Consider the following 21,276-nt stretch of genomic DNA (forward strand, 5'->3'; position numbering starts at 1 on the left):
GGGAGTCTGCATGAGCGAGGCGGCTCACACCTCGCGGACCCAAGGCACAGCTGGCTCTCTGGGGAGGCCCAGCAGACCCCGTGACACCCCTCCACACACACACACGTTCTCACGCCCTGCGCCAGCCAACATCAGGGTTCTCACTGACCTAGTTACCAGCTCTCTAACCCAGCTCTGCCCCAGTTCCCCAGTTCTGCTGGCCCTACGGGGAGCTGTGCCCAGCAGGAGCAGTGCCCAGCTTCTGCCGACCATGTGTGACCCTGCTGTCTGTTTACACCAACCCCTCAGTGCCTCCAGCTTTTACTAAAGGCTTCAGAATGAGGCAGACCTGGGCCCCAGACACGAATTTCTATCTGCTGATGGGCCTTGAGCAAATCACTCGAACTCTCTGAGTCTCAGCACCTGAGTGTGGCGCCTGGAAGACAGCAGGTGGTGCAGGAAGGTAGCTGTGATGGTCTCTGCTTATCTGCTCCCTTTTCCCACCCCTCAGGGATCTTGCACCGAGATCCTTCAGTTGAACAAAGTGAAAATGGGGATGGGGGTGTGGGATGAGGATCAGGAATCTCTGGCCCCCTCTGACTTTGCCACGATACTTCATCCGGGCCTGGCTCTGTGCTGAGCGGGACTTTGTGGTTGGAGTGGGGGGGACTGGTGTCATGGATGACTCAGATCAGATTATAGTTTTGGGGAGACAGACTTTATCACAGATCACTCTAACCCAGACAGGATTTAGTCAGAGCCAGACAGAGACACCACAGGATGCCAAGGGGGCTCAGGGACCATTGGGTTACTCTGGCAAAGAATCTGGATTGGCTCCTAGGACAGGGAGTGCCTGAACAGGACCCCAAAGGATGGAGCAGAGGGAAGAGCTTGTGCAAAGGCCCGGAGATGGGAGTGTGCAGATGGCCTTCAGGAAGTGGGGTATCAAGGAGCCGGAGAGCAGACCTGGCAGAAGGGGCATCGGGCTGAGTAGGGAGGTGCCACGGATGCTCAGGGGATGAGCCTGGACTTATCACTGGGTTTCAGTTCATGTCTGTAAGTCAGGCAGACAGTAGAAAAGGGAAAGAAGGCCTTCCAGTCGCCCCTTGTAAGAAGCGGGTAGTTCTCACTTTTTAGTTTTTTTCACCCACCCCATTATTTTAAGACGAGCTTTATCTCAGTGCATTGCAAATTTTTACGAGTCACTACACCATCCTTCTGGGCAAGGCAGAGGTATAAAGGGAAAGGAATAAAGAACAGGTGTCTATTTTGTGCCAGGCTCAGGGAAAGGGATGGAGAGTTGAGAGAGAGCAGACACAGGGCACCTGTTCCACCAGCCTTTAAAAGGGTGGTTTTAAACAAAGTTTTAAGTGTGTAAGGAAAATGGCAATGATACACCCAAAATGCGTACCACCCAGGTGACACAGCTATCAAGACCTTGCCGCCCTTGCTTTCATTTCACTGTCCCTTTTTTATTTCCTTTACCAAAGTATTTTAAAGCCTTGCTGCTCACAATTTGGTCTGGGGGATGTCAGCCCCACTCCCTGACCTGCTGAATCAGAATCTGCATTTTGAGAAGATACGTGGGTGATTCATTTGCACATTGATGTTTCAGAAGCATTGTGTGAAAGCAAATCCCTCATATCAAGTCATTTCACCCTTAAATACTTCAGTATGCATTTCTGCAGTACAGGGATGTTGTCTTAAACAGGCACCATGTTCTCATCACTGAACAAAATTAACCAGAATTCTTTGGTATTGTCTAATACCCAGTCTGTATTCAATTCTTTCTGACTGTCTCAAAATGGCTATTTTTAAAAATCCGGGTGTTCAAATCAAGAGTCGGACAAGGTCTGCACATCCCGTGCGGTCGCTAGGATGCCTCTCTTAGTCTAGAGGGGGCCCCTGCCACCCCCACCCTTTTTTTTTTATGGTTTATGAGTCTTTTTCAAATCTTTCCTTTACTGCAGACAGAGCTCAGTCACTTGTCTTGTGGGACATCTTCATTTAGGATTTGTGCGTTTGCTTCCTCTCAATGTGTGTGTTTTGTCCCTCAACCCCCTACATTTCCTGAAACCTGGAAGTTAGGGCTAATGCCTTCGCTAAATTCAGGTTTAACTTTTTTGGCGAGCATCCTTGAAACAGTCAGGAGGATTTTGCCATCCTTCCTGCATTTATCTCACTCCTCCTTTCTGTTTCCTTTGCTAGGGTATTTTAAAGACTTGATTTTCGAAGTGTGGGCTGATGACGGGCACGGCAGCCTGGTCATCACTTGGGAGCTTGTTAGAAATGCAGTCTTGGGCTCCAGTAATCTTCCTAGGGGGTCACGCCAGGAGGCACGCAGGCCTGGGGGACCCACTCTGAGGGATGGTAAGATGAGCCAGTGGGCTCAGGGGGTGTCAGCCTAATTGCAAAGTGCTCTGTCGAACTTTCATCTAGTAGCTTTATCCATGGATGATTGTAGACAATTAATTACTGCATTTCATTGTGCCTTACAAAATTGTGTTACGATTCTGTTATTCCAGCCACACTCATTAGTAATGATTCTTCTGTGAAGAACTTTTTCTCGTCAGCTAGGACTATTTGGTGACCCTGAAATGCAGCTCAGATAGAAAAGTCTAGAAAAGTGCTTAATATTCTTCCTTAAACAGTTTTCAGAATAAGGGGGTGATGCCCTCAGTACTTCTAATGGTGGATAATACAGCGTTTTTTTTCCTTTTAATTGAAGTACCATCAGTTACAATGTGTCAATTTCTGGTATACAGCATCATGTCCCAGTTATGCATGTGTGTATATATATATATATATATATATATATATATATATATATATATATATATATATGTAAAATATATATTATATATATACACACACACATACACATATACACATATATTCATTTTCATATTCTTTTTCATTAAAGGTTATTACAAGATACTGAATATAGTTCCCTGTGCTATACAGAAGAAATTTGTTTTTTATCTATTTTTTATATATAGTGGTTAACAATTTCAAATCTCAAACTTCCAAATTTATCCCTTCCCACCCCGTCCCCCAATAACCATAAGATTGTTTTCTATGTCTGAGAGTCTGTTTCTATTTTGTAAATGAATTCATTAGTGTCTTCTTTTTTCTTTCCTTTCTTTTTATTTTTTAGATTCCACATATGAGTGATATCATACGATATTTTTCTTTCTCTTTCTGGCATCTTCAATGCCATGTTTTGGTTTGTTTTTGTTTTCTCTCTGTCTTTTGCATATTATTATGAATCCCTGGAATTTTTATATATTCAATGTGCTTCAAACACTTGCAATTATTATCATTAATTTTTAATTGAACTATAGTTGATTAATACTATTGTGTTAGCTTCAGGTGTACAGCAAAGTAATTCAGTTATATATGTGTGTATATATGTTCTTTTTTTTAGATTCTTTTCCATTATAGGTTATTACAAGATATTAAATATAGTTCCCTGTGCTATATGGTAAACCCTTGTTGTGTATCTATTTTATATCTAGTGGTGTGTGTCTGTTGATCCTGAACTCCTAATTTATCCCTCCTCCTCCTGCAATTATTTTTTAATGTAAACTTTTTTTTTTGAAGAGAACACACACAAAAATGGAGAAATTCAGATTAGTGAATTTTCAAATTAAATGGAATCCATGTGCTGGTACCCCTTTCGAGAATCAGAGAATATTACCAACATCCAAGAAGTACCTCTCACAGCCCCTCCAGCCATGACCTTACCCCCAAGGGTAACCACTCTCCTGACTTCTAATACCATGTATTAATTTGCCTGTTTTGAGCTTTGTATAAATAGAATTATACAACGTGTTCTGTTTTGTTTCTGGCATCTTTCATCCAACATTGCGTTTGTGAGATCCACCCACTTCATTAATTATTTTCGTTGCCTTAGAGTGTTCCCTTGGTGAATACACCACAGTTTATTCATTTTCTTCTATTGTTGACGTATATTTGGGTTGTTGCAGTCTGGGGTTATTATAAGAGGTGGGGCTGTGAACATTTTTGTACATGTCTTCTCGTGAACATATGAGCACATTTCTATTGGGTTTATGCCTAAGAGTAGAATTGCTGGGTTATGAGTCACATGTATACTCAGCTTTTGTTGACACCTCCAAAGGGTTTCTAAAGGGATCAAACTGCAGACATCAGTACAGGTCATCCCTAAACATTTCAGCATACCTATCAACTAGAGTTCAATATTTGCTTATTGGGTTTTTTTTTTTTTGAGGTAAAATTTACACACAGTGAAAAGCACAAATTTTAAGTGGACCATTTGATGTACTTTTGACAAATGCACACGTTTGTAATCCAAACTCCTGTAGAGATATAGGATACTTCCATCACCCCAGAAAGCTCCCTCCTGTCCCCTCCCAGTTAATCCTCACCCCCGACTCCCTCAGGCAGTGTATTTTTTACTATAGATTAGTTTTGCTGGTTCCAGAACACCACATAGATGGAATTCCGCAGTACCCTTCTACATAAGCCTTCTTGCACTCAGCACAGTGACTGTTGTGAGTCACCCCTCCTGCTGTGTGTTAGCTGTTTGTTCCTTTTCACTCCTGAGCAGTAGTCCATGTTCTGAATACACCACCGCCAGCTTATCTGTTCCTCAGTTGATGCACTTTTGGGTTGTTTCCAGTTTGGGATTGTTACAAATAAAGCTGCTATAAAAATTCTTTTTTTTTTCAGCTGTTTTTGAGGACATATGTTTTCTCTTGGGTCACTTGGTGGGGGTCACGTAGACAGAATGTATGCAGCCCCTCTCCCGGGACCCATAGTCTGTTTGAACTTTGGTCCGTGACACAGTGTTGAGCATGTGCTCTGTGGCAGGTGTAGAAAGTGCACAGTGGGAGGTGGGAGAAGGTGACAGTGCTCTGGGAGATAACCAAGGAAGGCCTCCTGGAGGAAGGGGCCTTGGTGCCAACACAACTTGGTTTAGTAGGAGGATCAGGAGCTCGGGTCAGACACGCCTTCATGCCAGCCCTATTCCCATGGGAAAAAATATCCTTGGGAATCTTGCTTTTTTCATCTGTAAAATGGGGATAACCACACCTCAGGATTTGATGGAATAGTGGTGCCTCTTTTGTTAAATATTCTTTTTTTCTCCTCAGGCCTGGTTCCTGTGGCTGCCTTCAACGTGGATGTGGTCCAGACCTGGGTGACTCCCGAGGGAGGCGCCCCCTACGTGCTCAGCTCCCTTCTGCACCAAGACTCCAGCACCAACCAGACCTGGTGAGTGGGGTCTGGTGGACGAGAAGGAGTGGGGTGTGAGGACTAAGGGGTCCTGTTGAGCCTGAGACGGTCCCTGACAAGGCCTTGGCACCCCACCCCACAGCCTGGGGAGAACCTCCTGTTAATTTCAGGAGGGCGTGCAGGAGACAGCCTGTGAGCTCAGGGCCAGTCCTCCCAGCCAGAGCCCCTCTCCTCACCCTGGACCCCCTTCACTACCAGGGATGAGGGGGTGGGGGGACTAAAAAAACTCTCTGAAATTAAAGTTTATTAAATTCCCAGGGGGAGGGTATAGCTCAGTGGTAGAGCACAGGCGCCTGGCATGCATGAGGTCCTGGGTTCAATCCCCAGTGCCTCCATTAAATACATAAACCTAAGTACCTCGCCCAAAACAAACAACAAAATTTTTTTTTAAATTTCCCAGGGATCAAAGAGAAGTTATCATTTACTCAAAAGGCTACAAAATAAAGTCATCAAATAATTTTAAAAAATTTATTAAGGCTCTTTTGCCCCTTACAAAAGTAACACATGCTCTATATAGATGTTTGGACAAGTGACAAAAAGTATTTTTTTTAAATGGAAAATATGAGGCAGGCCAGAGCGGTTACGAGGCACGCTGTGGGTCTGGTCACTGTGGTTCAGAGACAGCTTCGCTCTAGACTTACAGCAGCCTCAGTTTCTCATCTCTGCAGTGGGGTGATATTTTCTGACCTCACCAGGTTGTTGCAAGGATGCTTTGAGTTAAGGCACCTAAAGGATTTGGCACAATTTCTGGCCAAGTTTAAGATCAATACACATTACCTTATATTTTAAAAATATCACCTGTACCCACCCATTAGATCAGCAAAACAGTTTAAATCTGACACCATTCTGCTGGTAAGGATGTGGTGAAGCAGGAGCTTGTGGGCGTGTGAGTTGGTAGAATCACCTTGGAGCACCATTTTGCCACTTCGGGCAGAGCTGAGGATGCACGTGGCCTTTGACTCATCGATTCCACTCCCAGATACCAGCCCTAGGGACATTCTCAGGCACACGTAAAGATGTTGATTGTGACATTGTTTTGAGCCATGAGAGGCGGGAAATCTGCATCCTTGGAAACTGGAAGGAATAAGTGGGATTCATCCGACATGATGCTAAAAGCAGGTTCGATGAACGAAATGAGTGCAATGGTTATGAACTGGATCAATCTAAGATGAAAAAGGCAAGTTGTAGAATAATATATACCACGGCCATTCACGCCACAAATGTTTATATGGAGCACCTACTGTATGCCGGGCCCTGAGGATACAGCGGGGAGCAAAGCAGACACAAATCCTTAAACTCAGGGGAGACAGACAATAAGCGAGGAAGTCCACAGTGAACTCCGTCAGACGGTGAGAGTGGTGCTGATGCAGAGGCACGTCTTTGGTTTTAGGAGAAGTTCTGCCGTGAAGGGTCACGATACACATGCCAATGTCCCCCTGTTGTCACCAAAACGACTTTTAGAGCTGCTTTGTTTTGAAGCCTGGGTCTGGTCAAGGTTCATGCGTTGCATATCTTTGCTGTCTCTTTGGTCACCCTCAATCTAGAGCGGTCCCTCCCCTCCCCCCTCTGGTTCCTGTGGGTCATAGGCCTCTTTCTGTGCTTGCAGCTGCCCCAGGCTGGTTCCCTCCCCACCCCTCCCCACCCCCACTGCTTTGCTTCTGGCCGATGATCCAGGGTTTCCTTCAAACCCGACACACCTGAACCGTGAGCTCGGGGGTCCGGAGGGCTTTGGGGCAGAGCCCGGTGAGGTGCTCGGGGCTCCTGGCTGAGCAGAGCTCTGTTTAGTGGAAGATGGGTGGACGGTGGCAGCTCCTGGGGCAGCCTCACAGCCCTGGACCTGGGCTTGGACCCCATGCTTGGTTTCCTCATTGTACAGTGAAGAAGCTGGTGACCATTAGATTTAAGTGGTGAGGGCAGGGCCCATTCACTCATTCATTCATTCATTTAAGGAGCACCTACTCAGTGCCAGGCAAAGCTGCGGGGAGAAGACAGTGAAGGAGACACAGTCCCTGCCTTCATGGAGCTCCAGGCTCATGCGGGAAACAGACAAGTCAGGCGATGGCAAGAGGAGTGATGGCTGCTCTGTGGGGACGTCCAGGGAGTTTTGGGGATGCAGTGGCACGTGTGTCCTTCCTCCAGAGACTATGCATCGACACTGGGAGTTGGGGGCCAAGTAGGGATTGGTGTGAGAAGGCATGAGAAGGGGTGTCGGGACTGAGAACAGCTTGGGTGAAGTCTGGAAGGCCTGAGTGAGGTTGGGGAGCTGGGCAGGTGTAGTGGCTGAGGCTGAGAGCCATGAGAAATTGGATGGAGGATGTGGGCGGTGCCTTGTCCCCCACCTCGGCACAGAGGGTTTGGGCAGCCAGAAGGCTTGAAGCAGGGAGGGTGATGAGGTCCTTAGGAAGTATCTGGCTACAGGAAGATGAATTAAGATGAATTCTGGTTGCCACACAGAAAACTGCCCACGTCGTCCGCGTGCCGCTCAGGAAATGTTCACGAAGTGAGCCACCCACGGATGCGGCATCCAGATCAAGAGGCAGAACAGGGCCCGCCTATCATAAGCCCCCAGCAGCTGTGTGCTCCCCTCCAGGCACAGTACGGGCGGGGAGAGTTATGCGCTGTCCCCGCCGTCCATCGCCACGGACCGGCTCTGCCTGTTCTTGGGACGTGTCATAAACGAGGCATGCAGTAGGTGCTCTGTTACTGTCAGACTCCTCTCCCTCAGCATGCAGTCTAGGAGTCTGACCTGGCGTTGCCTGAGGCGGTGGTGCTCATGGCGGTTGCTAGAGTTTTCCTCTGTGTGAACGGTGCTAATGAGGAGTGTTCTAGCAGTTTCCTTGGGCCATGAGGAACAGCACAGCTCCGCACTTTCTTTTGCTGGGTGAGGGCACTTCTTTTTTTTTTTATCAGGCACGTATCCAGCAGTGGAACTGCTGGATCATGCCTTCTGGGTTAGGTCAGCATTCAGTTTTGCAAACTTTGCAGTGTGTGAGCGTTCTGCTTGCTCCCCCGACTTGTCAAGGCCAGATTTCAGCCCGAGTTATTGGTGACCGTCTCCTGCCCAGCCCCCTCCCACCAGTACCCCAGCAGGGCCCTCACCACACCAGCTTCAGGCCCAACAGTCCTTAACGTCCCCTGCCTCAGAAGCCAAACTGAAAGACCACAGTGGATGGGGGACTTTGAAGCCCTCGGAGCAGAAGGCTCTCAACCCACCCAGCGGTGGCAGGGAGAGCCCAGCTGCGTGCAAGAAAACCTCCCCGAACACCTGCTGAAGCAGAGTGGGGGGCTCGTGGGTTTGAACATGCAGGGAAGGAGGATGTGGTGGGAGGCAGTTCTGGGTTCCTGATGCAGACACTGGAGCCTGAGACCACAGGCTGCTGCACAGGGCAGGAAACGCACTGCCGGCCGCCCCGGAGCCACAGAGGAACCAGCTGGGCTCCCCTTGTGAGGATGACACGTCCCTCTCACTCCCTCACGTTGTTTCTCCCTAAGATGTAACAGCCTTGGCTGGCTGCATTGGGAGCTGCAGCGGGGTGGAGTGGAATATAAAGGCCTTCCCCCTGGGCGGGATGGGAATAGACTCTGAGGACAAAGATGGGTTATGGATGAAGGTAGGCAGGAGACGTGCTGCACCCAGCCCAGGTGTAATAGGGTCCCTGGGGCTGCCAGCTGATGGTTGTTCAGTTATTGTTGAATTTGTTAGTCACTCAGTCGATAAATCTGGAGCTCAAGAGACCACCCACCACGGTGGGGGTATTTAAAAGGCTAGGCTGCAGGGGCAGCCCAGACTGGGCCCCAGGCCACAGCATAGCATGACCAATATGTATGGCAATCTTGGGTTCTGCAGTGCACAGCCTGTGCAACTGTACATGGTTGTCTCTCGGGAACTCGCAATCTACATGGGAACAAAAGCTAAGAATAAAGGAAGAGTGAGGGCTTCCTGGAGAGCTTGGATAGGGTCAAGGTGGTCCTACTTTGGGGGCGACTTCCTGAGGAGCTGGCATTTGGGATAACTGTTCTGCAGGAAAAGAAGGTAAAAGGCATTGCAGGCAGAAGAAACAGCTTGGGCCCAGGGCCTGAAGGAGGAAGGAGAGCCAAGGCTATTCCAGGCCTGCACCTACCCTAGCAAAACATGGTCCGAGCGGGAGCAAAGTTCTGAGCCCACCTTTGTGCGGGAGGAGAGATTAAGGTGCTGGGTCCAGGGCTGAGGCTTAGGCTGGGGAGGGGTCTGGGGAAAGAGGCAGGTTGCTGAGCAGGCGACCTAATTTGGGAGCTCAGCTGCAAGCCCACAGAGCTCAGCTGCACCCGCCCTCCACCCCTCAGCCCTGCCCCAGATTGGCCCCCTCACCTGCTACCTGGGCTGCCATTCAATAGTCATTCAACAAATATTTACCGAGCCCCTGCTCTGTGCCAGCCACTGTTCCAGATGTTAGAAATAACATGGCGAACAACACAGACAAGATTCCCTGGGGAACTTACAGTCTGGGGGCAGGGTGGGGGGAGATAGGTAATAAACACACAAACAAGTCAACAGGACGCTCTCAAATGGGGACAAGTTCTGAGAAGGAAATAAACAGGGTGATACAAAGCAGAATAAATGGGTTGTGAGGTGGGGCCGGCTGGAGAAGCGTCTGTGAGGAGGTGACAGTTACGCGAGGCCAAGGGATGAGAATGAGCCAGGCTTGGGGAGAGTTGGGGGTACAGCAAGGCAGAGGGCCCAAGCTGGGGGCAGTCCCGGAAGAGGAGCCAGCCAGCGTGGAGCCAGAGCTGGGAGAGCAGAGGAGCGGGAGGGGCGTCTCAGAGGCGGGGTGGCGCTAGATGGCTCGAGGCCCCCGCGGGCTGCGGCGGACTCTTTTCTTAAGTGCGTGGGAGGCTGCTGTAATGGGAGTGACATGGTGTAACTTTTGAGAGTAAATTTTAACCCCTCCCCCAAAACCCAACCCCAATTAAGAGGCTGTTGCTATAGACCAGGCAAGATGATGCTGGCAGGGGAAACAGACAGAAGAGATGCTCTCTAGGTGTAATTTGGAGGAAGAACCGACGGGGTTTACTGATGAATTTGATGTAGGCCATGGGTGAAAAGATAACGCGAGGGTGTCCCCGAGCTTCAGACTCCAGAATGCAGTGGTTGGTGGTGCCGCGTTGTGGCCGGGGAGGTGGAAAGGTCCAGCACAGGAGGACAGGGCCGTTGTTCTGTTTGGACTTTCTAAGTTTGAAATGCCTATTAGACGAAGGGCAGTTGTTATTTATCCATTTCCTAAGGCTGCTGTAACAATTCACCCCAAACTTAGTGGCTTAAAACAGCTCAATTGTATTATCTTGCAGTTCAGGAGAAGTCCGAAATGGGTCTTATTGGGCTGAAATCAAGGCATTAGCAGGGCTGTGTTCCTCCTGGAGGCTCGAGGGGAGAATCGTTTCCTCACCTCTTTTGGCTTCTGGGGAGGCTGCCTGCCTTCCTTGGCTTGTGGCCTCTTGCTTCATCTTCAGATCTCTGACTCTGACCCTCCTGCCACCCTTTCATAAGGACCCTTGTGATTACATTGGGCCCACCCAAATAATCTGCCCCATCACATGATCCTTAACTTAATCAAACCTACAAAGCACCTTTTGCCCTAAAAAGTAGCTTCTTCACGGTCCTGGGCATTAGGGCCTGGACCTCTCTGGGGTGCTGGGTCATTATTCTGCTTTCTACAGCTATGCTGGTCTGGCTTCTGCTGGAGGGACGCTAGTGCTGCAGATACAAAGGCGGGAATTTCAGCACTGACAGGTATATTGAAGCCAGGGGATTGGAAGGGATCCCTAGAGCGTGCTGGAGAGGAAGACAAGGACCCAGCCCCAGGACACCAGTGACATTTAGAAGTCAGACAATGGAAGGAGCAAGCTAAGGCATTTGGGAAGGAGTAATGAGAGAGGTCAAGGGAAATCAAAACGAAAGTGTTTCAGGGAGGAGATGTTTGCTTATGTCCAAGGCTGCTGAGAGGTTGAGGAAGATCAGGACAGAAAGGTGTCCCTTGGATTTGGCAAGGTGGGGACCACAGCTGACCTTGACAGGAACCCTATCAGAGGGCAGGAGTCAGCTTGGGGTGGGGTGGACTGGCTAGGGCACACACAGGTGTGGATTTTATTATTCTTCTGTAAACCGTGGAGATAAGTGAATGACATATATCATAATTTTTTTAAGTGTCCAGTGATGGGAGGTGAGGAAGTGGAAACAGCACCTCGTTCCTGCCCCCTATCCACCGTAGCTCACTTTTACCTTTTCATCATGTTTCCCCTTTATAAACACGGACTAATCATGCACTTCCCCTTTACAAAGTCCTCTGTGGCTTCCTACTGCCTTCAGCATAAAGACCTTGAACTTGGCTCACTGTTACCAAGCCCAGTTTCAGAGCGCCTTCCCCAATACCCACTACTCACAACCCCTGGGATGGGGAGCTCTCTCCCTGTCTTGGGGCAGCCCAAACCTCCCTGGGCAGCAGGGACAGTGAGGATGTTTCGGCCAACACTGGCTCTCTGCTGTCCTCCTGTGCTCAGGGCAGGGGGCAGAGTCTGCCATTAGCAATTACATCTCTGGAGGCTGCCTTAATCAGGCTGAGGTGCCCACCCACTGAAACCTCCAGTTTTGACCAACCCATAGGCTAAGGGCACCAGTGTACTCTTCTCGGGAAGCACTGTCACTGAGGCCAGATGGCGCAGGCCCCCGGCCACCACTAGGAAGCCAGCGCTGCCCCCAACAGAACCAAATATGCTGCTGGTGGCTTCCTGGTTCCCCACTGCCACCAAAGAGCAGAGAGTCTTTCTGTACCACAGGTATCACCCCCATGTCTGTCAGGGTGGGCTAGCAGGCAGAGAGGGGATGCAGTTAACCATTTCCTGCCTGGAGCTGTGCAAAGGTAGAGGTTGAGCAAATGCCTCCCACGTGATGCAGGGTCCGCCGTCCCGGGCTGGAAGTCTGCCTGCCTTTCCAGGTCTGGGCTTCTCTATAGATTTCCAAACAGAGAGCCTGTGGGTCTGTGGGCCTGGAATGGGCAGACTGGGCCTGGGCAGGCAGGGAGGAGAAGAGAATCATTGACCAGATCAACTTTGCTGCCTACCCATCTGCTCAGGCTTCTGGTCACCAGCCCCAGTACCAGCAGGACAGCAGAGCCCCTGCATCGATGTTCCCTTGCCCACGATGAGCTCCGTTGCCAACCAGTTGGTAAGTCAGCCCTCACTCCAGGGAATGCTCGAGGACCTCCTTTCTAGGAATCCCACTCATCCAGCCCAACCACTCCAGCCCCAGCCCCATCTAACCCAGTCCCTCCACCCCAGGCCCCACCACCACCACCGACAGCAAGCCTTCCACCCTGATGCCCAGTCCCATCCCTTCCCAACCCTCGTCGCCAACCCACCATTCTGGACCCAGTCCTAACAGCAAAAATGATACCTGAAACGTGTGGAATACTCCATTCTGCTAAGTGCTTCATATACCTTTAACCCTCAAAACCATGCCATTTTACAGAAGAGGAAGCCTTTGGTTTCCAGCATGACTACGGTCACGCATCTGGGCAGCACCAGAGATGCAAACCCAACTCCACCTGATTCCGAAACCCAACCTATCCCAGCTCATCACACCTCAATGCAATCCACCCCTTCCCCTCCCGATCTAACTGTGGCCACCCTAGCATCTAGCAGGGGCCTGCCCTAGATGAGGCACTCAGTCACACTGATCAACAGATGAATGGACCTGGTTCACTCATTGAGCAAACTGTCCCCACCCCACCCAGTCCTACTGAAGGCCTATCTGTGCTGATGGCTGTGTAAGGAGGAGTCCTGGGCTCTGTGAGACCCCAATCTCTGCCTCAGAAGGGGACATGGTCCAGTAGGGTGACTGAGTGATCCTGTGACTCAGAAATGAGTCTCCTGAGGCCCACAGTGGAGAGCGGGGAGCAGGAGGAGCTACATCTCTGCCCCCGGGGGTGTGGGGCAGTAAGAGTCCCCAGAGACAGGACTGTGAGAGAGAAGGGCTCATCGGTTTGTAAAGCTGGTCCTCCCAGCGCCGCACACACCGCCGGCTGGCACTTCTCCACCTGCCTGCCCCAGCAGACCCAGGGCCCCTGGAGGACAAGGAACAGGTCTGTTTCTCTGGGTCCCTGTCACCGTCTGTCACAGGCTGGGCACAGAGCAGACATCATGGGGCCTATGCTGAATGAGGCACTGGATGAGCCTGGGGGAGAGGCCTGTCCCTGAAGGCCCCCCTATCCAGCTTCTAGAGGCTGCCCAGAGGGGCTACTGGTTCCTCATGGGGCCCTGACCAAGATGGCCCTGTGCCCTCTGACCTTGGCTCCTAGGCTGCTTCACAGCATCCCTCCTCCTTACCTGGGCTTACCTGTTTCAGAGCATGTCCCCATCCCAAAAAGGAGGTACCGGGGAGTGACAGCTGTCCGGAACCAGCATGGTGTTTTGGTGAGTGTGCGTGGCATGGGAGGATGGAGGGCTTCAGGGAGGCTGGTGCTAACCCCTGTGTCGACCCGTTGTGGGTACCAGTCCTGACTGGCATGTTATTCTCGGGGCTGAGCCCAGCTGTCTCCCTGGTGCCAACCCCAGGGCTGATGGTGGTTCTGACGCAGGTCCTCATGTGACCCAGCACACCGGTCCCAGCACTGACTCCTACCCCTGCTGAGGAGTGAGGAAGCTGTTCCTGTGTCCCCTGCCTGGTTGAGGCCCTTGGTTCTGGCATGGGGGTGAGGGGATGGCTGCGACTAGGGGCCCTGGGCTGGGGTGACCCAGGCTTTTCCTTCTCCCTCTCCCCCTCCTCCAGATCTGCATTCAAGTGGCGACCCGGCAGCCCCACAGCCTCAGCTCAGAGTTCACGGGTAACTGCAGCCTGCTGGCTCCTGACCTCCAGCCCCGGGCCCAGGTTTACTTCTCCAACCTTGGTAAGGACTGGACCCTCTCTGGCCTTGGACAGCTCTGAAGAGCTCTCCTTAGGTCTCCAAGAAGAGGCACCAGCCCACTGCAGGTGCAGAGGGACACAGAGGCCCCGAGAGGGCCAGCAGGTCTAGGCCTCTGTGAAGGGAACCAGGGCAGAGCTAAGTGTGGGCTTGTCTGGAGGTGAACAGGAGGCCGTCTGACCCTGGGCTCGTCCATGTGTACTTTTTAAAGAGAGTCTCCTGGATCCCGATGCCCATGTGGATGCTGGAGTCTGCTCCAGGAACAAAGAAGGCAGCACGGAGAACAGAGCCAGGCAGCGCCGGGCTCTGAAGGTGGAGGAGGAGGAGGAAGAGGAGGAGGAGGAGGAGGGAGCAGGTAAGAAGAGGCAGATCTAGCTTGCTCCCAGAAGCTGTCAGAGCTGACCCCTAGGCTGGTGACCTCCAGGGATGAGGGGCCCTAGGTCTGGGAGATGGGGAGCAGTGGCTGGATTCTACAGGCTTGGCCAGTCCCAGCTCTGCCCCACTCTCTCTTACAGGCGGGGAAGCCGAGACCCAGGGAGTGGGAGTGTGAGGAGTGACACACAGCTAGGGCCCCAGCAGCCTCTGACTGTCTCTGCCCCTGAGACAAAGGCTTCCCTCTTGGGAGCATCATCGACGTCCTCCCTGAACTGAGCCCTCAGAGCTTCAGTGGGGTGGGTGCCCTCACTCCTGCCCCGAATGCCACGCCCACTCCTGACCTGCTCCCTGTCTTGGCCCAGGTACCGAGATCGCCATCATCCTGGATGGCTCAGGAAGCATCGATCCCCCAGACTTCCAGAGAGCCAAAGATTTCATCTCCAACATGATGAAGAACGTCTATGAGAAGTGCTTTGAGGTGGGCTTCCCTAAGGGTTGGACTCACACAGCCTCTGGGTGACCCACCGCAGTGAACCCGCCACCCCAAAGCACCCCCCAGTGACCTGCTCATATTCGTGGGTCAGCTATTTGGGCTGGGCTCAGCAGGGTGGTGGTTCTGCTGGAGTTATTCCTGTAGCTGCAGACTTCTGGTTTCTTGCCTGGGGGGCCTAAGGTACCATCACTTGTCTGGGTCCTGTGCCTTCAGCAGCTCAGCCCAACTCTTTCATGGCAGGCACTTTTCAAGCCTCTGATTGGATCACATTGGCTGATGCCCCATTGGCCAAAGCAAGTCACATGGCCTATCCTGGAGCCAGTGTTGGGGAGGGGGACTACACAGGGACGTGGATTCAGGGAGCAGCCTGTTACTCACTGGGAGACATTACCATCACACCTTCCTCGCCCCCTACTGGCTTAGAGATTTCCCTCTGCCTTGGCATCTCCTCTGGCCCAGAGATGAGGAGGAAGTAGTGGATTCTGCACTGCCTTCAGGGGGAGCCATCTAAGGGGTGGAAGTGGCCGTGGGCATGGTGACTCTGCCAACTTCCTCCCCCCTTGGCCCTCCCATCCAGTGCAGCTTTGCCCTGGTGCAGTACGGGGCAGTCATCCAGACGGAGCTTGACCTTCAGGACAGCCAAGACGTGACGGCCTCCCTCGCCAGAGTCCAGAGCATCACTCAAGTAGGCAATGTCACCAAGACTGCCTCTGCCATGCAGCATGTCCTGTGAGTGTGAGGGCAGTGGGGATTACCTGCACACCTGCTGGGTGCCGGCCCATGGCCCTGCCCAGAGGCTCTGAGGCATCCGGACTGGAGAAAGTGGCTGGCCAGAACTGGGAAGAGGAGAAGGTCTTCCTTGGCTGAAAGGGGACTGTGAGGTCCTCTAGTCCAGCCTTGGCTGGTGGATGACACCCTAGGACAGTCCTCCAAAAATTCCTCCAAAGGTTCCTCCCGCAGCGGCAATCGGGCACAGTGCTTATAGGGAGGGGCTCAGTGGCCAGGCTCCCTGGGTTCAACTCCCAGCTCTAGTTGTGAGACCTTGGGCAAGTGCCTAACCTCTCTGTGCTTCAATTTCGTCACTGTTAAAATGAGAATAATGGTAGTACTTGCCTTATAGGATTTTGTAAGGATTAAATGGGTGAAAACTTGGACGGCACCTACAACAGTGCCTGGCACATATGTGCTACATAAATCTCAGCCACTGTTATTAATGTCATTATTATTCCTACACGTGCATGCGAGGAAGAGGCTTGAGTGCTGTCCAGCATCTTTCCACTGGGAGCAGGTGCGGAGCAAGAACATGTGCGTTACAGCCTCACGTCCACCTGCCCTGCTGTGCACCGTAGGGCATCACCATCCCTCTCTGGGCCTTTGCTCCCCTCGAAGGGCTCCTTAATCCTCTCCAATTCTATAACAGCTCAGTAAAATCTCCCCCAGGCTCAGTCGTCCTTTTGGCAAAGTTCTCTCCATTTATTCTCCCCGACTTAGAGACAACATCTTCACCCCAAGCCATGGCTCCAGAAGAAAGGCCTCCAAGGTCATGGTGGTGCTCACCGATGGGGACATATTCGGGGACCCCCTCAACCTCACGACTGTGATCAATTCCCCAAAGATGCAAGGTGTTGAGCGCTTTGCCATTGGGGTAAGAGCCAGGAGCTGGGGGGTGAGGGGGTGGGTACCCTGTGACCTGTACAGCCTGGGGTGGGGAGGAGCCAGGGTTCCTAGAGGGACTTCGGTAAGCAGCTTACCCAAACCCTGCTCTGTTCACACTCACCAAGTTCTCTTCTCTCAGCCCCGCCATGTCCCCTGCTCCCTCCAGCCCCCACCCACCTCTGGGTCTTCCCCCAGCGGGCTCGTTTCCTAACAGTGGACATGGCTCACTGGCCCAGCAGTGATGCGGAGAGTGGTGGACACTCTGGGAGCCACGGGAGGGATAGCAGGAAGATTCCTGGAGGAGATGGTGCTGAGCCGAGTCTTGGAGGACAAACGGGAGTAGCTGACCTAGGGCACAGGGGAGGCGTGAAGGGCACTGCAGGCAGAAGGATCAGGACATTCAGGGGTGAGAAGGAGCCCAGTGTGTTCAGGAAAACCCATGCAGAGTGTGTGTGGAGGAGCACAGGGAGCAGGTAAAGAAGGGAGAAGGTGGAGGACCTCAGCCAGCGGGGGGGCTCAGCGCTCTCCCTGGGCCTGGCGAGCCCTCACACGCTGACCACTGCCCGGGGCGTCTGTGCAGGTGGGAGATGCGTTTAAGAATAACAAGACCTATGAGCAACTGAAGCTGATCGCCTCAGAGACCCCTGAGGCCCACGCCTTCAAGGTGACCAACTACATGGCGCTGGATGGGCTGCTGAGCAAATTGCAGCAGAGCATCATTCGCGTGGAAGGTGAGGCTCCAGGGGCCGCAACCAGCCCGCGGCAGCCCCCTGAGCTTTCAGCGGGAGGCCTGAGACCTGCGCTCCAGCTCCGCCCTGTCCTACCTCCGTGTGGCACTCTGGACAACTCCTGTCACCTCTCTGAGCCTCAGCTGTTCCATCTCTCAAAAGGCAACAGCATCCCCAGCCCTCTTTACCTCCCCCAGATTCCATGAAGCTCTTTCTGGTACAAGGCCAGAGAAAAAGGCTGACTGGGGTGTGGTTCCTGCTCCCAGGAGCTCACAGATGAGGAGACCGAGGCCCAAAAGGGCGAGTGGGGGATGGGGGCTGCCCAGCCTGCAGTGTCAGGACCCAGATCTCTCCTCCAGCCTGGTGCTCAGCCCATCGTGTGGAACATCGCTCCCCTGGGAGCGAGGCCAAGCTGGACCCTTCTCTGACGTGGTTTCTCCCTTCACCTCAGCCCACAGCCGACTAACTGGCTTCTTGGCTTCCAGGCACGGTCGGAGATGCCCCCCACTACCAGCTGGCACAGGTCGGGTTCAGCGCCCAGATCCTGGACGAGGTACATGGCCGACTCAACACCGGGCAGGCTCCCCACAGAGGAGGGCGCCCCCACGACCCCCAGGAACTCAGGGACCTCTCGCTCTCCCTACCCTCCTGTGGTGATGCCTCTGAAGGAGCCATTTTAGGACAAAGTTTCCTTGCCCCAAAACTGGACCTTTGAGGTCAATGAAAGTAAGGCCCTACTTATAAACAGGAGGTTGTTTTGTCCTGTGTTCCAGGATTAAGCAGTGTCCCTTAGCATAGACACGGGTTTTGGCCTGGATGGGCTTGCCAACCAAGTTGAGTACTTCTTCCGACCGGAGGCCCTGTCCCCCACTGATGGGGAGACATGTGGGCACAATGAGGACACTGTCCATGTGTGGGGTGGAAGCTGGGCTGGCACATCCCTCACTGCAGGTGGGCCTTGGGTCCCGGCTGGGCGGCCTGTGGAGATGAGCCATGTCTTGCTCAGTCAGACTTTTTTTTAACACTCAACATCTGGGCCCCGGGTTGGATTTCTGCCCTGGGGGGTCCTTGGTACTGGGGGGACAGCTGCCCTGACAAACTCATGGGTACAAGCAGGAACCTAGGGTTTGCCATCTCACCATCCTCCTGCACCTCTGGCAGGTGGGACACAGGCATGCTGAACACCTCCCGTCCCCTCTGCAAGGCTCACTGCATTGGCCGGTAGACCCTTGGCCACCGTGGCTGGCCCTGGGTCCCTCCTGCTCACAGGATCACCAACCCTTGTCCCCTGCAGGGACAGGTGCTGCTCGGAGCTGTCGGGGCCTTTGATTGGTCGGGGGGTGTGCTGCTCTATGACACAAATAAATGTCGGGGCCATTTCCTGAACCAGACAGTGGTGGATGCCAAGGCTGCGCAATATGGTTACCTGGGTGAGGGCGGGGCCTGGAGGCTGCCTGGGTGAGGGCGGGGCCTGGAGGCTGCCTGGGTGAGGGCGGGGCCTGGAGGCTGCCTGGGTGAGGGCGGGGCCTGGAGGCTGCCTGGGTGAGGGCGGGGCCTGCAGGCTGCCTGGGTGAGGGTGGGGCCTGGAGTCTAACTGGATGAGGGCGGGTCCTGGAGGCTGCCTGGGTGAGGGCGGGGCCTGGAGGCTGCCTGGGTGAGGGTGGGGCCTGGAGGCTGCCTGGGTGAGGGCGGGGCCTGGAGGCTGCCTGGGTGAGGGCGGGGACTTGGAGGCTGTCTGGGATACTGAGATTATACCTTAGGCTGCAGTAGGCTTCCTAGTCCAAGAGGGCCCTTGTCGATCACACGGACTAAGGGATGGGCCCTGGTTAGGGACCCTGAGGCTTAGAATTAGGCCTGCTCAGAACTGAAGTGCTGGGTGGCCCTGGGTGGCTGCCTAGGGAAGGAGAGAGCCTTGTCGTTAATAATAGTGGTAGGTGAACCTTCATGCCCTCCTCGGTCTTCCTGTGCTGTGTGGGTAATGAACGTGGGCAGTAATTGTAGAGTACATTTTGAGCGAAGCTGTGTGTACGATAATGTGTGTACGTCCCATCTGTGTGCTGGGGCCCATGTGTGTCACTGGCCACAGTGGGTAAGTGGGAGCAATCCCTGACGAATTTTTAAAAGCATGAGAAAGACAGTCTCTCCAATTTTGCCTCCCTGCCCAGGCCACTTCGAGGGTCTAGTTGGGAAGGTGGGGGACTCAAAGGAGTCAGGCGGTGGGGGCTCCCAGTCACAGTCCCCAACCCCCAGGTTACTCGGTGGCTGTGCTGCACAAGCCCTCTGGCTTCGCCTATGTGGCGGGGGCTCCACGGCACAGGCAGAGAGGGGCTGTGTTTGAGCTCCAGGAGGGCAGAGAGACTGACTTCGTGCCAGTGCTGGAGGGCGAGCAGGTATGTGCTGGAGAAGACCCTCCCGACCCCCGTTAATATAGAGGAGGGGTCTGGAGACCCCACAGGGAAAGGGGTGGGCTCCAGGGCACCCATCCTGGGCAGAGCCCCAGTGGAACTCAGCTCCTGCCCCAGCTCTGCGTGTCTCATTGGGGGGGAGGGGCTGTTCACCCCATCCCCTGTGTTATTCCGGTGAACAGATGAATCTGGTGTGACCCCAATTCGGTGGTCCAGGAAGGGCAAGAACAGGGGTCTAGCCTTGCCGAGGGTCTCAGCCCTCCCCATGACTGTTCCTCCTGCAATGTAGATGGGGTCCTATTTTGGCTCTGAGCTGTGCCCTGTGGACATTGACATGGATGGGACCACGGACTTCTTGCTAGTGGCGGCTCCATTCTACCACGTTCAAGGAGAGGAGGGCAGAGTCTACGTGTACCGTGTGAACAAGCAGGTGGGAGAGTCTCTGTCCTTGCAGACTTGCTGAGGCTGTGGCCGCTCACCCTGGGGCCAACATGCCGGAGGCTGAGAGCACCCTGGCCCTGCCTTGCACCAGAGGGCGGTGACAGGGAGCTCAGGGTGGATGGTGGCCTGGGTGGGGGTGGGGGGCCACTACTTCTCTCCCTCCCCTCCCCCACTGTCTCGCCTCCCCTACCTCGTCTTCTCATGTTGAGGATGACCACATCCCAAATCGCTGCACAGTTGACACAGCATGTTTTGTCTGTGATCTCATTTGTTTCTCACAGTCACTGTGGGAGGTAGCTGTCCCTCCCATTCTACAGATGAGGAAGCTGAGACTCAGTGACGATGAGACTTGCTTCAGTATATAGAGCAAGTGTGTGGTGGAGCCAAGGCAAGAAGCTGGGCCTCCTGATGGCCAGTCTAGTCCCCCAGTCGTGGGAGTTGGAGGGTGGGACGGCTCTAGGTCCTGAACTGCAAGGCAGGAAGACCCCAGCTTCACCACTCGCGCACTGTGTAACCTTGGGAAGGTCTCTTGCCTTTTCTGAGCCTCAGACTCCCCGACGGAGAATCAGAGTCACCAAGTCCATGAGCACGCCTCCTGGGTTGGCGATGAGGTGGGCACCCTGCAGCCCTGTCCTGAAGGCTGAGCTGCCTCTCTGCTCTACAGGACGGTTCCTTCTCCTTGGAGCACGAACTGATCGGGCATTCCAGGTTAATATATGCCCGATTTGGCTTTGCCATGGCAACGGTGGGGGATATCAGTCAGGACAAGCTCACAGATGTGGCCATCGGGGCCCCCCTGGAGGACTTTGGAGCAGATGATGGCGCAGGTTTTGGCAGCGTGTACATCTACAATGGACGTTCTACCAACCAGCTGGTTAACCTCTCTACCAGCTGGTCACAGGTGACCACAGGGCTTCTACTCTAAGACTCTGACCTTCCCAGATATGATGGCCTGAGACCCAAGTCAGCTCCAGTCCTAAGTGCCAGGC

General features: G+C 53.3%; 1 protein-coding gene across 1 annotated transcript in view; it reads left to right on the top strand.

The window, feature by feature from the left end:
* Window positions 1–21,276, top strand: part of ITGAE (integrin subunit alpha E) — a 50,336-nt gene that overhangs the window by 4,122 nt on the left and 24,938 nt on the right. Inside the window, exons 2-15 of the mRNA XM_032498040.1 lie at window positions 5,115–5,235; window positions 12,363–12,454; window positions 13,634–13,701; window positions 14,057–14,174; window positions 14,401–14,544; window positions 14,927–15,042; window positions 15,635–15,786; window positions 16,549–16,702; window positions 17,294–17,444; window positions 17,927–17,994; window positions 18,736–18,871; window positions 19,692–19,831; window positions 20,136–20,276; window positions 20,952–21,188. Coding sequence (XP_032353931.1) covers window positions 5,115–5,235; window positions 12,363–12,454; window positions 13,634–13,701; window positions 14,057–14,174; window positions 14,401–14,544; window positions 14,927–15,042; window positions 15,635–15,786; window positions 16,549–16,702; window positions 17,294–17,444; window positions 17,927–17,994; window positions 18,736–18,871; window positions 19,692–19,831; window positions 20,136–20,276; window positions 20,952–21,188 — 1,838 coding nt within the window. The remainder of the gene's footprint in view (window positions 1–5,114; window positions 5,236–12,362; window positions 12,455–13,633; window positions 13,702–14,056; window positions 14,175–14,400; window positions 14,545–14,926; window positions 15,043–15,634; window positions 15,787–16,548; window positions 16,703–17,293; window positions 17,445–17,926; window positions 17,995–18,735; window positions 18,872–19,691; window positions 19,832–20,135; window positions 20,277–20,951; window positions 21,189–21,276) is intronic.

The sequence above is a fragment of the Camelus ferus genome, chromosome 16 (genome assembly GCF_009834535.1).
Source record: "Camelus ferus isolate YT-003-E chromosome 16, BCGSAC_Cfer_1.0, whole genome shotgun sequence".
Classification (NCBI taxonomy): Eukaryota; Metazoa; Chordata; class Mammalia; order Artiodactyla; family Camelidae; genus Camelus; species Camelus ferus.